General features: G+C 37.9%; 1 protein-coding gene across 11 annotated transcripts in view; it reads left to right on the top strand.

Annotated features, from left to right (window-relative positions):
* The window catches only part of Nbea (neurobeachin), a 576,469-nt gene that overhangs the window by 167,077 nt on the left and 392,259 nt on the right, over window positions 1-17,133 (top strand). For all 11 annotated transcript variants that reach the window (XR_015665447.1, NM_001427608.1, XM_087626792.1 and 8 more), the window contains 3 exon segments: window positions 11,912-11,993; window positions 12,207-12,330; window positions 13,042-13,234. Coding sequence is in view for 10 of the 11 variants with exons in the window: in NM_001427608.1 (NP_001414537.1) it covers window positions 11,912-11,993; window positions 12,207-12,330; window positions 13,042-13,234 (399 nt within the window). In the remaining variant the exon portion in view is untranslated.

Genomic DNA, 17,133 nt, shown 5'->3' with positions numbered 1-17,133 from the left:
TGCTTTGGCTATGTCTCTCAGGAGAGATCTATATCTAGTTCCTGTCAGCATGCCCTTCTTAGCTTCATCAATCTTATCTAGTCTTGGTGGCTGTATATATATATATATATATGGGGCACATGTGGGGCAGGCTCTGAATGGCCATTCCTTCAGTCTATGATCCAAACTCTGTCTCCATATCCCCTCCTATGATTATTTTTGTTCCCCCTTTTAAGAAGGAGTGGGAGCATCCACATTTTGGTCATCCTTCTTCTTGAGCTTCATGTGGTCTGTGTATTCTATCTTGGGTGATTCGAGTTTTGGGGCTAATGTCCACTTATCAGTGAGTGCATACCATGTGTGTTTTTCTGTGACTGGATTATCTCACTCAGGATGATATTTTATAGTTAATCCATTTGCCTATGAATTTCATAAAGTCATTGTTTTTGATTCCTGAGTAGTATTCCATTGTGTAGATGAAAAGCATTTTCTGTATCGGTTCCTCTGTTGAAGGACTTCTGGGTTCTTTCCAGCTTCTGGCTATTATAAATAAGGCTGCTATGAACATAGTGGAGCATGTGTCCTTGTAGTATGTTGTATGTATCTTTTGGGTATATGCCCAGGAGAGGTATAGCTGTGTTCTCAGGCAGTGGAATGTCCAATTTCCTGAGCAACCTCCAGACTGATTTCTAGAGTGGTTGTACCAGTCTGCAATCCCACCAACAATGGAGGAGTGTTCCTCTTTCTCCACATCCTCGCCAGCATCTATTGTCACATGAGTTTTTGATCTTAGCCATTCTCACTGGTGTGAGGTGGAATCTCAGGGTTGTTTTGATTTGCATTTCCCTTATGACTAAGGATGTATGTATTGAAGATAGTCAGAAGCAAACTAATATATGAAATGTAAAATTTAGATGAGATGTAAATTTCAGGGTTCATGTGTAGTTTTCCTGGCTGGATGCTGATAGGTTTTGACACTCCCTGCAGCAGACTTTGCACTATTCCCTGGTATACCATACTGCAGTAACTTAACAGTGATTCACATGACACTTGACTAATAAGTCTTACTTTAATTTTATTTTTTTAAAAAAATAATAGTGTGTTTCTGTCATTTCCAAATAGGAAAACATTATTTTTAAACTCACAATTTTAAAAGACAATGGATTGTGGATTCTTTGTTATTGATTTAACCAGGAAGACTTTGTGTCTCTTACATGCAGACTGTCTGTAGGTATGCCAAAATGTTCATCAAATTATTAAGCTGAGAAAAGCATCTTTTGAGAAATAGAAAAGACATATATTGTCACTGCAGATATTTTTGTAGATTTCAAAATAATATCAGGCAAGTTATAATTCTCTTTTTCATGTAAACTATGGGCCATATTTGGTTCCATTTCAGATTTTTGACAGTTCTCAAATGGAATAGTTTGAATGTGTTCAGTGTCCTTAAGTAGAATTGCCTGGGAATCTAAATGTATGCAAATATAGTCTTGAATGACTTTGCAGTCTTGGGACCCTAGCCAGTAGGTATTATGAGAACATCGCCCATATCATTCTAGTTTTGCTGACCTTGCACTACTGTAAGAAAATAAAGTAACTCCTCTCTGCTGTTATCAAACAGCATTGGTTTACTCATTGTGATTTATAAAGAAAGCTGACACGCATTCATTATAAACACATGAAATAAAACATACCCCTATGCCGCTATTACTACTCAAAAGTATAAGATTCTCTTTCACAAGGCAACTTTTATAGAGTGTCATATACACAGCCCTCAGGCCTTTTAATGTTTAATAATATATATTGCTGATATATCTTTTCATTACAGTATATTGATTTATAGGTAGCAAAGGTATTCATTTCTGGTAATGAGACAGTCAAAGTATGTAGGGTGCATGGGTTATATGATTTTCAGAAGCAACAGTGGGTAGCTATCTCAAATGGACTATATCCTAGTAACACTGCACACAGTGACATCCTGATTGCTGCTTTACGCCATCTTTTCCCACCTGACGTCATGGGCAGATGGAGAAGTGGGTAAGATCTTGGTCTGTCTGTTTTACTGTTTCTGAATTTAACATGCTACCTTTTGTCAGTTATACCACAAATTGCTTGATTGCCAGGCTCTATCAACTACCAGTTTCCATGTATGGAGGTTTCTGTTTCTAAGATGTACATACAGAGGTGAATAAAAACCCATTGAGTGAAATGCACTGTGCAGTGTGCTGCAGTATCTTTGTATTCTCATTTGTGTTTTCAGATACTGTCTGATGCTGCATTTCATCAGAGTAGTACCTTTCTTTCATCGGGGTACTTCTTAGAATATGATCCCTCGCGAATGCTGTGTTTGTTAGGTCAGGTCTTAAAACCAGCATATGGTTACTGATACTTTTATTGCCTCTTAAAACAGACATACAGAGACTCACAGATTAAAAAATTTGCTCCAGGAAATAATACTAACATATGCTCGTGAAATAGGTAGATAACAAGCACCTAAGAGGAAAAAATTAGCAAATTTGCCATCCATCTGTAACATGAAAGTTCTCCTTTGAATCAGATCCTTGCGCAGTGTCGAATCTGATGTCTGATATTGATGGATTTTGTTTGTGTCTTCATCTTCTCACCTATTTATTGCTTTGACTTATGATGCTTCTCTGGGTTTTTTTTTTTATTTAACCTTTTGTGTACTTATTTAGCACTTACCTGTGTTCTGTTGTTCACTGTCCAAATCGGTCTCATTTTTTTTTATGAATAGCCTATACTACCTCACTTTCTTCTTTCATTTTTTCTTTTTATATTTTGTATTAGATATATTTCTTTACTTACATTTCAAACTTTATTCCCCTTCCCGGTTTCCTGTCCATAAGCCCTATTCCCTCCCTTACTCCTCCCCCATATGGGTATACTCCCTATACACCCCCCTTATTGCCCCCCCCACATTCCCCTGCAGTGGGGGTCCAACCTTGGCAGGACCAAGGGCGTCCCCTTCCCCTGGTGCCCCAACAAGGCTATTCTCTGCTACATATGCAGTTGGAGCCCTCGGTCAGTCCATGTATAGTCTTTGAGTGGTGGTTTAGTCTCTGGAAGCTCTGGTTGGTTGGTATTGTTGTTCTTAGAGGGTTGCAAGCCCCTTCAGCTCTTTCAATCCTTCCTCTAATTCCCCCCAAGGGGGTCCTATTCTCAGTTCAGTGGTTTGATGCGAGCATTGACCTCTGTATTGGACATGCTCTGGATGTGTCTCTCAGTAGAGATCTATATCTGGTCCCTTTCAGCATGCATTTTTTAGCTTCATCAATCTTATCTAGTTTTGGTGGCTGTATATATATGGGCCACATGTGGGGCAGGCTCTGAATGGCTGTTCCTTGAGTTGCTTCGCTAAAATTTGCTTCCATATCCTCGCCTATGGATATTTTTTCCCCTTTTAAGAAGGAGTGGGAGCATCCACATTTTGGTTATCCTTCTTCATGAGCTTCCTGTGGTCTATGGATTGGATCTTAGGTAATTCAAGCTTTTTGGCTAATATTCACTTATCAGTGAGTGCATACCAAGTGTGTTTTTCTGTGATTGTGTAACCTCACTCAGGATGATATTTTCTACTTCATTCCATTTGCCTATGAATTTCATGAAGTCATCATTTTTAATAGCTGAGTAATACTCCATTATGTAGATGTTCCACATATTCTGTATGCATTCCTCTGTTGAAGGGCGTCTGGGTTCTTTCCAGCTTCTGGCTATTATAAATAAGCCTGCTATGAACATAGTGGAGCATGTGTCTTTGCTGTATGTTGGGGCATCTTTTGGGTATATGCCCAAGAGAGGTATAGCTGGATCCTCAGGTAGTTAAATGTCCAATTTACTGAGGAACCTCCAGACTGATTTCCAGAATGGTTGTACCAGTCGGCAATCCCACCAACAATGGAGGAGTGTTTCTCTTTCTCTACATCCTCACCAACATCTGCTGTCACCTGAGCTTTTTACCTTAGCCATTTTTACTAGTGTGAGGTGGAATCTCAGGGTTGTTTTGATGTGCATTTCCATTATGACTAAAGATGTTGAACATTTCTTTTGGTGCTTTTTGGCCATTCGATAATCCTCCGCTGAGAATGTTTTGTTTAGCTCTGTACCCCATTTCTTAATAGGGTTATTTGGCTCTCTGGAGTCTAACTTCTTGAGTTTTTTGTATATTTTGGATATTAGCTCTCTATCAGTTGTAGGATTGGTAAAGATCTTTTGCCAATCTTTTGGTTGCTGTTTTGTCCTAATGACAGTGTGTTTTGCTTTACAAAAGCTTTGCAATTTTATGAGGTCCCGTTTGTTGATTCTCGATTTTAGAGCATGAGCCGTTGGTGTTTTGTTCAAGAAATTTTCCCCAGTGTCCTTGTGTTCGAGACTATTCCCCACTTTTTCTTCTATTAATTTGAGTGTGTCTGGTTTGATGTGGAGGTCCTTGATCCACTTGGACTTAAACTTTGTACAGGGTGATAAGCATGGATCGATCTGCATTCTTCTACATGATGAACTCCAGTTGAACCAGCACCATTTGTTGAAAATGCTCTCTTTCTTCCATTGGATGGTTTTAACTCCTTTGTCAAAGATCAAGTGTCTACAGGTGTGTGGGTTCATTTCTGAGTCTTCAATTCTTTCCACTGATGTATCTGCCTGTCTCTGTACCAATACCGTACAGTTTTTCTGACTATTGTTCTGTAATACTGCTTGAGGTCAGGGATGGTGATTCCCCCAGACGTTCTTTTATTGTTGAGAATATTTTTTGCTATCCTGGTTTTTTTGTTATTCCAAATGCATTTGCAAATTGCTCTTTCTATCTCTATAAAGAATTGAGTAGGAATTTCGATGGGGATTGCATTGAATTTGTAGATTGCTTTTGGCAAAATGATTATCTTTACTATATTAATCCTGCCAATCCATGAGCATGGAAGATCTTTCCATCTTCTGAGATCTTCCTCAGTTTCTTTCTTCAGAGACTTTAATTCTTGCCATACAGCTCTTTCACTTGCTTAGTTAAAGTCACACCAAGGTATATTATATTATTTGGGACTATTGTGAAGGGTGTCATTTCCTTAATTTCTTTCTCAGCCTGTTTATCCTTTGAGTAGAGGAAGGATACTGATTTTTTTTTGAGTTAATTTTATACCCTGACACTTCTCTGAAGTTGTTTATCAGGTTAAGTAGTTCTCTGGTAGAACTTTTGGGGTCTCTTAAGTACAGGAGATCATATCATCTGCAAATAGTGATATTTTGATTTTTTTCCCTTCCAATTTGTATCCCTTTGACCTCCTTTCACTGTCTGATTGCTCCCTTGAGTAAGTAGGGAAAGAGTAGGCAGCCTTGTCTAGTCCCTGATTTTCGTAAGATTGCTTCAAGTTTCTCTCCAGTTAGTTTGATGTTAGCTACTGGTTTGCTGTGTATGGCTTTTACTATGTTTAGATATGGACCTTGAATTCCTGATCTTTCCAGGACTTTTATCATGAAGGGGTATAGAATATTTTCAAATGCTTTCTCAGCATCTATGAAATGACCATGTCGTTCTTATCTTTGAGTTTGTTTATATAGTGGATTACATTGATGGATTTTTCATATATTAAACCATCCCTGCATCCCTGGGATGAAGCCTACTTGATCATGATGGATGATCGTTTTGATGTATTCTTGGATTTGGTTTGCATGAATTTTATTGAGTATTTTTGCATCAGTATGCATAAGGGAAATTGGTCTGAAGTTCTCTTTCTTTGTTGGGTCTTTGTGTGGTTTTGGTATAAGAGTAATTGTGGCTTCATAGAAGGAATTTGGTAGTGCTCTGTCCGTTTCAATTTTGTGGAATAGTTTGGACCATATTGGTATGAAGTCTTCTTTGAAGTTCTGATAGAATTCTGCACTGAACCCATCTGGTCCTGGGCACTTTTTCGTTGGGAGACTTTTAATAACTGCTTCTATTTCTTTAGGAGTTATGGGGTTATTTAAATGATTTATTTGTTCCCGAATTAACGTTGGTACCTGGTATCTGTCTAGAAAATTGTCCATTTCCTCTAGATTTTCCAATTTTGTTGAATATAGGCTTTGGTAGGATCTGATGATTTTTTGAATTTCCTCCGATTCTGTTGTTATGTCTTCCTTTTCATTTCTGATTTTGTTAATTTGGACACACTCTCTGTGGCCTCTGGTTAGTCTGGCTAAGGGTTAATCTATCTTGTTGATTTTCTCAACGAACCAGCTCCTGGTTTTGTTGATTCTTTGTATAGTCCTTTGCATTTCTACTTGGTTGATTTCAGCTCTGAGTTTGATTATTTCCTGCCTTCTACTCCTCTTGGCTTCATTTATTTCTTTTTGTTCTAAAGCTTTTAGGTGTGCTGTCACGCTGCTGACATATGCTCTCTCCTGTTTCTTTTTGCAGGCACCCAGAGCTATGACCTTTCCTCTTAGTACCACTTTCATTGTGTCCTATCAGTTTGGGAATATATTTTCATTTTCATTAAATTCTAAGAAGTCTTTAATTTCTTTATTTCTTCCTTGACCAAGTTGTCATTGAGTAGAACATTGTTCAACTTCCGTGTATATGTGGGCTTTCTGTCATTATTGTTGTTATTGAAGACCAGTCTTAGTGTATGGTCATCTGATAGGATGCTTGGGATTATTATTATCTTCCTATATCTGTTGAGATCTGTTTTCTGACCAATTATATGGTGAATTTTGGACAAGGTTCCATGAGGTGCTGAGAAGAAGTTATATCCCTTTGTTTTAGGATGAAATCTTCTATAAATATCTGTTAAATCCATTTGGCTCATAACTTCTGTTAGTTTCTCTATGTCTCTGTTTAATTCCTGTTTCTATGATCTGTCCAGTGATGAGAGTGTGGTGTTGAAATCTCCTACTAATATTGTGTGCGGTACAATATGTGCTTTGAGCTTTAGTAACATTTCTTTTATGTACATAGGTGCCCTTGCATTTGGAGCATAAATTTTTAGGATTGATAGTTCATCTTTGTGGATTTCTTCTTTGAAGAATATGATGTGTCCTTCCTTGTCTTTTTTAATGACTTTTGGTTGAAAGTCAATTTTATTTGATATTAGAATGGCAACTCAAACTTGTTTCTTGTTTTTCCTTGGAGAATTGTTTTCCAGCCATTTTCTCTGAGGTAGTGTCTGTCTTTGTCTCTGAGGTGTGTTTCCTTTATGCAGCAAAATGCTGGTTCCTCTTTACATATCCAGTCTGTTAATCTATGTCTTTTTCTTATTTATTAACTTGAGTATTTCTTATATATATTTTGAGTGTTATTTCCTTTCCCGGTTTCCGGGCAAACATCCCCCTCCCCCTCCCAATCTATGTCTTTTTATTGGGGAATCGAGTCCGTTGATGTCAAGAGATATTAAGGAATAGTGATTGTCCCTTCCTGTAATTTTCGTTGTTAAAGGTAGAATTATGTATGCTTTTCTCTCTTGTGGTTTCGTTGCAAGGAAATTATATTCTTGCTTTCTGTATGGTGTAGTTTCTCTCCTTGTGTGGGAGGTTTCCATCTATTATCCTTTGTACGGCTGAATTTGTGGAAAGATATTGTGTAAATTTGGTTTTGTCATGGAATATCTTGGTGTGCTCTCTTCTCCATGGCATTGGGTCTTATCTGCGCTTTTTAACATTTACTTTATGTGTCTTTCTGTCCCTCTTCTTGTTTTCAGTTATTATTGACAATAGAATCAAAGATCAGTATATTTAGTGAATCCTTACAAGGAAACAATGGTGTAATGTAACATAATATTTAAATTTGGAAATGGATGGCTCTGGTCCTAAAACTAGAACATACCATGTTCATATGCACACTTGCATTTCTGTCAGATTTCCATAGAGTGGCCCACTGGTAAATACAGCAACCAAACATCTGTCTAGGTTTTTCTCCTTGTATTCAGGTTTGGGTCTGTATTTAAGTTCTTACTAAACAAATTCAAGCTGTTCCTGACTATTAGAATCTGAAGTGGGAATGAAAACATCTGCTCTCTCTAATCAGTTAGTCACTATGTATGGTTTCCAGTATACTGAGTGAATAGAATAACTTTTGAAGGACTCCAAGTTATTAATAAGTCATGTATAAAGGTGGAGTTAATGTGAGTGCACTGAAAGTGAGTAAGAATGTCTGCTGGTTTGCCCTCCTGATCCTACTCAGCAGTACAAGTCTGTTCGCCTAGGCTTTACTCAGCACTGCCCACAGGCAAGTTGAAGTGTGCAGCTGTGTTTGAATGAGCTTCTGTTTCTAGGTCATCACAGTTTAAAGATTGCATCATTTGGAGCTTCTGTCATGTGTTTCAAACAAGCTAACCTCATGATGGAATTTTATCAGTTATACTAATCATGATATTTAAGTCAATATTCTAAAAGTTCTATTAGAATAAAAATTATTTCATGTGACTTTAAAACTTTTATATTTGAGATGATTTGTATATGAAACAGTGACTATTGAATTATAAAATCAGGCTTTTTTACCAAGTTTCTTTTCATTACTTTAGCTCTTTCAATTTTCATACATGTTTATAATGCATTCTGGTTTACCCCTTCCCCCTATTTCTTCTCACCCTTCCTTTTCAATGCCTTTACTTACCTGTTCTTTTCCCAGGATTGTGATCTTTGCTTTTATTTTGTGGCCCATTTAGCTTTATGAGGGCCATCTTTGTTACCTCAGTATTAGGATTTTCTTTTGGAGCCTGATGGAGTCACAGTGGTAGGGCATAACTGATGGCAGTGACACACACACACACACACACACACACACACACACACACACACACACCCTCTGAATCTGTCACTAGGTATCTTAGTTTATTTTGTTTCTGTTTTCTGCTTCTGTTCCATGACTAAGGCAACTTATAGAAGAAAGTTTATTGGGGGCTTACAGTTTCAGATAGTAAGTCCATGGTCATCATGGTGTCCCATGACATCAGGCAGGAAGGTGGGCATAGTGCTGGACCAGTAGCTAAGAACTAGCATACTTATCCACATGTAGAAGGTAAACAGCTAACTGGGAATGGCATGAGTTTTTGAAACTTCAAAGCCCATTTCCAGTAACACACCAACTTTAACAGAACCACACCTAATTCTCCCCACACTGTTTCACCAACTGCTGACCAAGTGTTCAAACATATGAGCTTGTGGGAGTCACTCTTATTTAAACCATCACAGAAGGAAATAGTTCCTTAGTGAGCGTCCCCTTGAGTACTTGCCTGGCTGTTGATGCATCTGTTTGCAGCCCAAGTACAGCCATTCATAGTTGTTGGAAGCTCATGATTTCTCTAAGGGTAGAGTTTCTCACCCTTTCCCCCATCTTCAGGCTTGGGAGGAGGCTGTCAGTATCTTGTTTAGGTTTGACCACTTGTCTCTCTCCTATTCTTAGCACTTGAGTATCAGGGAGTCTCTGCATTTACCATCACTCTTCGGAAAGAACTTCTCTACTTAAAGCTGAGAGTGGTAATTGTCTATGGATACAAACATAATTTAATGGGCAATTGGATGCGGTGTCAATTGTTAATCAGCAAAATTAAATAACCTCCTCAGTCCCATGAACTCCTTTGCCATGGGGTTTTTAACAGGTTCACAAAACCACCTATAGATTTTCTCTTATGGCCAGTGTGCTTAATTGTCCTCATGACAATCCTGACACTGCTGTACAAGTGCTCTAGTCAACATCAGATAAGTTATGAGGCAATGAAAATGTCTTATATCTGTTAAAATCAAACAACAAGAACAAAAATGACAAAGATATTCTATCTCCAGTGAGCAGTGGGAGTCAATAAATCACAAAGGAACATTAGACTAACATCTTTCAATAAAACAAGAAATACAAAATAATTATGAAATAAAATGAAGTTTAATGTTTAACACTGCACTTTTATGTATATCTGTTCAACACTAGATTTATAAAATTACCTCTGTGCATAGAGTTCAGTCTTTACCTACTCTTTCCAACACAACTGCCACCTGTTACATGTGGCTTCACTGAAAATGTTGAACGCATATAGAATTCATGGGGCTCCTCCATCCACTTCTGTACATGCCTCATATAAAGTCAGTAGCAGATTCAGGGATCCCTGAATCCTAACTGCCATGAAAAGGTTTATACCTATATCCATTTCTCCCTCTTTATGCACACTATTTCCTTCCCTCTTAAAATCTCACATAGGTTCTTAATGACAGTTTACTATGTTTTATTGCTTCATAGAGGCATGCATTTATGCCTGTCTGCAGAACATTAATTAAGTAAATTGATGCTAGAAATGTAGCTGCACTTAACAACTGTTCCCACCTCCAAACATGAAGCAGTGTGTGGGCACACAACTGCTTCTTAACAAATGCTGAAGTCACTTCCTAAATATATTGTATAAACCTTTCATCTGTGAGTACATTACAGTCGTGAAAGTGCTTCCCACAGGAACCCTGCAGTCTTCATAGCAGGTTTATGGATATGCCCCACCATTACGATCCAGAGCTTTTAGATAGGACAGAAAAATCAGCAAATTCTGTTTCCTGTAAAAGGCAACTTGTTCTCTGTGCTTGAGAAAAGTTTGAAAACTCTCATCATAGGGGAACATGGCCTGGTGTTTTCCTCACAAGTATCATCATATTTATAACAACGATGATCTAGAGTCTTATATTTTTGGCTTTTGGGGAAAATTGGTATAGAAACCCCTTTTAGGAATGAACCAGTCACTGTTTTTTGGTATATATTATCCTAAGAGATTTTTTTTATTTCACATGGCAGCTCATGTAGCCATTCGTGTTTAGAGTTCACTGTTAGGAAAGCATTCTGACACTGTTTACGTTACCACTGTTCATTGTTAAGGAATGGGTGCAGGTGGTTCTACCCAGTATTTATCACTGAAGTAATAATAGACCAGTGTCCTATTTAAATTCTATACATTTTTGGTATATATATCTCATTTATGTAAATTTTCTGCCCTCTGTTGAGTTCAAGAAAAAAAGCAAAGGAAGTCTCTTTTCCTTAGAAGTCATCATCCCTGTATCTGCACTTAACTCTCTGCAGTGTGCTTTACCTTACTGCTCTGCATAGCCAGTCTCAAAACTAACACTGATTCTTTTTGCCTCTCTTATGGTATTGATTTTGTGTTGAACTGTTTTTTTTTTTTTTGTTGTTGTTGTTGTTCTTTTTTTCGGGGCTGGGAACCGAACCCAGGGCCTTGCGCTTCCTAGGTAAGCGCTCTACCACTGAGCTAAATCCCCAGCCCCTGAACTGTTTTTTAAAAGAGTATTGAGAGTTTAATGTTAGCTGTAAGTGGAGTTTATCTCGTTTTGTGCATATAGAGAGACAGGTAGCTAGATGTAACAATGAGACAAGTATGGTTAAACCTAGACTTCGTGAGCAACCACACACATTCACTATCTGTACATGACTGAGTTATCCATTCTGTCACACAATGACTCCTGATGCGTGTCAGCTCCTGGTGCTAAGCATGGACAATAACCAAAATGTCTGGTTTTTCTTGAGGGTTTTAAGCCTACATTTTAGTCAAAATTAGAAACATAAATTTTAGATTTCTTTTCTGTATGAGGCGTAAGTTTGTTAACAGTTACTGATTTTTTTAAGTTAACATAAAACAAAACATCAAATATTTATAATTCATAACAGGGCTGTCTTAAAAGTGCATAGTGAAAGCATATTTCAAACCGAGCAAATTTAGTATTAGCTAATTATTCTTTCCTTCTATAGATAAGGTATCTGGCCTTTGTCTTTATAAGTAAATTTTGAGGTAAATAGACTTTAGAGTTTAAGTACATAAGTAACTTTAGAAAGTTCTTTTGTGAGAGTTCAATAACTTTTAGAAAGTTATTGAAAATCTTTGACAGATTCTTTACTAAAGCTATATTGTGTAGATGATTTTTTTTTCTCTAAACAAAGTTCAAATTCTTCATCTTTCAGATCCTGACGGAGCAAGTCTGTACTCAAGTTGTGCATAAACCACATCCAGAGCCAGACTCTACAGTGAAAATTCAGAACCCAAGTAAGCAGATGCCACTCTTCACTGCTATGTGGTAGTTATATGGTGCCATGTGGGACTAAATCAGACCTTTCCTTAACTGTATTCCTTCTGGGATCCCCATCTTATCACAGTTACAACTCTACTGTCAGAGCTAAGCATTGAGTTTAAAATTAGTGAATGTGGTGTGTCTTAGTTATATTTTTAAGTTTTAATTCAGATTTTGTTTGTGTATAGTGATTCTTAAGGTGGTGGCAACCTTGTTAAAGAATTCAACACCAAGTGCAGAATTGATGGAAGTTCGTCGGTTGTTCTTATCTGACATGATTAAACTTTTCAGTAATAGCCGTGAAAATAGAAGGTAAACAGTCTGATTTTTATCCTAGCTGAATTTTTTTTATGTTCTTTATTTTTCATTCACTTTTGAATATAAAATTCAAATATGTAGTTATGGTCTCTTAAATCATCTTAAGAAGGAATGCGATTCTTAGATTTAATTTATTTCATCATATTTTATCAGTTGTATATGCTTTTATTTAGTTGTCCTAATATATATATGAATATACAGATAAACACTTTTGTACTTAGCATGTAGTCACTATCCCTCATACCTATCTGTCAGCAACAGTGTCATTAATCCTCAGTGTGTTGGGTTTGCTCACATTCAGCGGTGTTTTCCTGCCATGCATTTAAGTTTCCTCAGCTCAGACATGGTGTATAGTCTGAGTCCATGGATTTGTGTCTGTGGTCATTTCCTAAGTTTCTAACAAGTTTTATGTATTGTGTATAAAGCACTGTGGTGCCTATAGAGCAAATTGAGTGCATTTTGAAGATTAGTAGTGCATTAGTGCTGAGAAAATTCAGAAACAAAAACTGTCTCTGGCCAGGAGAGTTGGAAGTGATTTTGATTTATAATTCAAATTTTCTAATAAAGCAAGAAATTGATAGAGGTTATAGACTATAGAATGCAGAGAATAATAGTGTAGTCAGGTTATATTTTCATAGTTTTAATTAAGTTTTAAAGTAGTAAATTACAATTTGGTATTTTTAATGAGCTCTCTTTTCTTCTTAGATGCTTATTGCAGTGTTCCGTGTGGCAGGATTGGATGTTTTCTCTTGGCTATATCAATCCAAAAAGTTCTGAGGAACAGAAGATTACTGAGATGGTCTACAACATTTTCCGGATTCTTTTGTATCATGCAATAAAGTATGAGTGGGGAGGCTGGAGAGTCTGGGTGGATACACTCTCAATAGCCCATTCTAAGGTAAAGGGACCTATTCTGTTCTGTCATTGAAGTTTCAGCAAGGGAGTAAATGGCTATAAACTGTCGTCTGGTGCCACCTGGTGGACATTCTCAGTAATGGCTCATTCCTCTATCCCTGATTTTGACTTGGTACTTTTTCTGCCGTTTGGTGAAACTATAGAGCCTGAAGGTGGTTTAAGATCAGTTAACTAATGAAGTTTGTAAATTAGGAATTTTGTTTTAATAACTCTTAAAATTAAAGTGTCTGTGTGAGGGGTTGGATGGGATCGGGTGTGTGTGTGTGTGTACACATATGTACATGCTGAGTCTGTGGAAGCCAGAAGATGATTTCTGGGAGTTGGTTCTCTCCTTACACTTATAGTTTACAGGGATTGAACTCAGGTCTTTAGACTTGGTGGCAAACACCTTCCCTAATGAGTCATCTCATGTCTTCTTAATTTGGAATTTTACTATATATGTTTAGAGCAGGCATGAGGGCCAGTTGTTTTTTTTTAACTAAACCATACTTAATTTTTAGAAGTATGTTTCATGAAATAGTAGCTGAATTGTACTTTTCTTTTTTCGGAGCTGAGGACCAAACCCAGGGCCTTGAGCTTGCTAGGCAAGCTCTCTACCACTGAGCTAAATCCCCAACCCTTGAGTTGTACTTTTAAAGATGTTTTTGAAGTAACCATATTCCTTTCTTTCTAAAATGAATAATAAATACATTCAAAAGGGGTGTGGCTGAGCAGATAAAGTGCTTTTCATAAAAACATAAGGACTTGAATTTGGATCCCCATCATGGCTACACACACTTCACCCTCTGTGTTGGAGAGCAAGATGGGTAGATCTCAAGAGCTCTCAGGCCAGCCAGTCACTCTAGCCAAAACCATGTATCCCAAGTCAGTAAGAAATGCTGTCTCAAAAAAAATAAGGCGCCCAAGGTAATTGAGGAAGGCATCTTAGTGTCAGTGACAGTGATAGATATATAATTTGTTTTAATTCAGTGTCTATTTGGCTCTGGGTGGCCTGGAACTTGCTATGTACACTAACATTTGAGACTGGTCTCAATTCACAAAGGCCACTCTGCTTCTGTCTTCCTAGCATTGGGATTAAAGGTGTACACCTTTAATAATATTTTTAACTGTGTTGTGGTAGTTAGTGTTCTGTTGCTATGAAGATACATCATGACCAAGGTAACACTTACAAAAGAAAGCATTTAATTTGAGGCTTGCTTACAGTTTCAGAGTTGAGTTCATTATCATTGAGGGGAGCATGGTGGCAAGCAGGCAAGCAAGGTGCTGGAGAAGGAGCTGAGAGAGAGCTATATCCTGATCCATAGGCAGTAAGCAATGGGCCAGCCGGCTGTGGGCTTTTAAAACCTCAAAGCCTTCTCACAGTGACACACTTCCTTCAATAAGGCCACATCTACACCATCAAGGTCACACCTCTTGATCCTTTCTATCTTACTCAAGTACTCCTGGGCGACTGACCATTCAAATATATGTGTTTAAAGGGACCATTCTTACTCAATCCACTGCAAAAACATGTTTTAACATTTAATTCTAAGTTCTCTCTCTCCATGTTAAATAGAATTTATCTTTGGCAAGGAAAGTAGTGCATGTATGTGCATGCTATGTTCTGTAATTCAAAACTGTGATTCTGTAGCATCACAGAAGAAACATGAACATACAAAATTGGGTTGTTTGGTTATGTTGCAGTTAGGTTTTGTGGTTTAGAAAGTTCATTGTTTTAGTTAGGGTTTTACTGCTACAAACAGACACCATGACCAAGACAACCCTTAAAAGGATAGCATTTAATTGGGGCTGGTTTACAGGTTCAGAGGTTCAGTCCATTATCATCAAGGCGGGAGCATGGCAACGTTCAGGCAGGCATGGTGCAGGCGGAGCTGAGAGTTCTGCATCTTCATCTGAAGGCTGCTAGCAGAAGACTGACTTCCAGGCAGCTAGAGTGAGGGTCTTAGAGCCCAGGCCACAGTGCCACACCTCCTGCTAGTGCCACTCCCTGGGCCAAGCATATACAAACCATCACACTCATGAAGTTATTTTTAACAGGAATTAGAAAAATGATTTTAAAGACCAAATAATACACGTTTTAGGTTTTCTGCTCTGCCTCTGATGAAGCTACTCAACTCATTTGTGTAGTGTGAAAGCAGAGAGGGAAAGTATTTCAGTTAACAGAGTTGTATTACAAAAAATGTTTACTTATCAAAATAGATGGCAAGCAGATTATGACCCATGGGCAAGAGGTTGCCAAACCCCATGATTGGGGAGATTTTTCTGTAGGAAACAGATTTCATGTAATGTCACTCTTTAAAGAAAGGTCAACCAAAACACCTTGTTAATAGTCAAGTCAATACAAATTAATTTTTTGTGTCTATAAGGGAAGATTTTTTAGTACTAAAAATATTTACAAGAATTTATGCTTGTTGTAGTCTTACATTTTACATCATACATACCTTGCATTTTCATTGCTTTAATAAGTTTTAACATAACAAAAAGACATTGCAAATTTTTGCACAGAACACATTCTGATGTTTCTAATTCAGACATCTGTCTATGTTTTTTTTTTTTTTTTTTTTTTTTTTGCTTCGCAACCCTCTTTACTGACTTGGGAACATTGATCAAAGCACATACACCTTCTCTTCTCACCTTGTTTTTCTTTATTGGAAATAGGGTTACTTGCTTCAATTTTTGTGAGTCGTGGCAATAAAAATGAAGCTAATTACACAAAAGTCATAGCATGTGATATGATTTAAATACATCATAAATAAATAATCTTATAATCATCAGACAAGACACTGGGGATAGGAATTGAGTACGTTTTAGAGTTTGGGTCTGAAATGTCTCCCAGAAGCTCATGTTTGGAACTCCTGTTTTCTAGCTGCTGGCATTGATTGGGAGAAGGTGTGGCTGGTTGTGGATGTGGCTCCTAGGTAGGAGAAATAGTTCTTTGTGGAAGTCAGAGGAGAGTGTCAGATCCCTTGGAACTGGAGTTATGGATAATTTTGAGCTACTGTGTAAGTGTTAATTCAGATACTCTGCAGGTGAAACAAGTGCTCTTAACTACTGAGCCATCTTCACAGCCCTGACCAGCATGGCAAGCTATCCCTAAAGGTTCAGCGATGACACCCATATCTTGTTATTAATTGACCAGTAGTTGTCCATTTGGACTTATGGCTCATTTAACAGGAGGAAAACGATTCTTAGTACTAGAACCTAGTTATAAACCTCAGAGCCAGTATGGTCCCAGACCTTAGAAGAGAAAAAGCTACTACCACTTTACTAGGTCAGAATAATTCTTTACTACATTGTCAAAATGTAAGTGTAGCTATCACTCTTAATCAAAAATACTTATCTTTCTTTTTTTAAATTTATTTAATACTTAATAATAATTCTTTGGTTTCCGGGCAAACATCCCCCTCCCCCCTCCCCTTCCTTATGGGTATTCCCCTCCCAACCCTCCCCCCATTGCCGCCCTCCCCCCAACAGTCTAGTTCACTGGGGGTTCAGTCTTAGCAGGATCCAGGGCTTCCCCTTCCACTGGTGCTCTTACTAGGATATTCATTGCTACCTATGAGGTCAGAGTCCAGGGTCAGTCCATGTATAGTCTTTAGGTAGTGGCTTAGTCCCTGGAAGCTCTGGTTGCTTGGCATTGTTGTACATATGGGGTCTCGAGCCCCTTCAAGCTCTTCCAGTTCTTTCTCTGATTCCTTCAACGGGGGTCCTATTCTCAGTTCAGTGGTTTGCTGCTGGCATTCGCCTCTGTATTTGCTGTATTCTGGCTGTGTCTCTCAGGAGCGATCTACATCCGGCTCCTGTCGGTCTGCACTTCTTTGCTTCATCCATCTTGTCTAATTGGGTGGCTGTATATATATATGGGCTGTATATGTATATGTA

The sequence above is a fragment of the Rattus norvegicus genome, chromosome 2 (genome assembly GCF_021556685.1).
Source record: "Rattus norvegicus strain SHRSP/BbbUtx chromosome 2, alternate assembly SHRSP_T2T, whole genome shotgun sequence".
NCBI lineage: Eukaryota > Metazoa > Chordata > Mammalia > Rodentia > Muridae > Rattus > Rattus norvegicus.
This window is presented reverse-complemented; position numbering and strand designations above follow the sequence as displayed.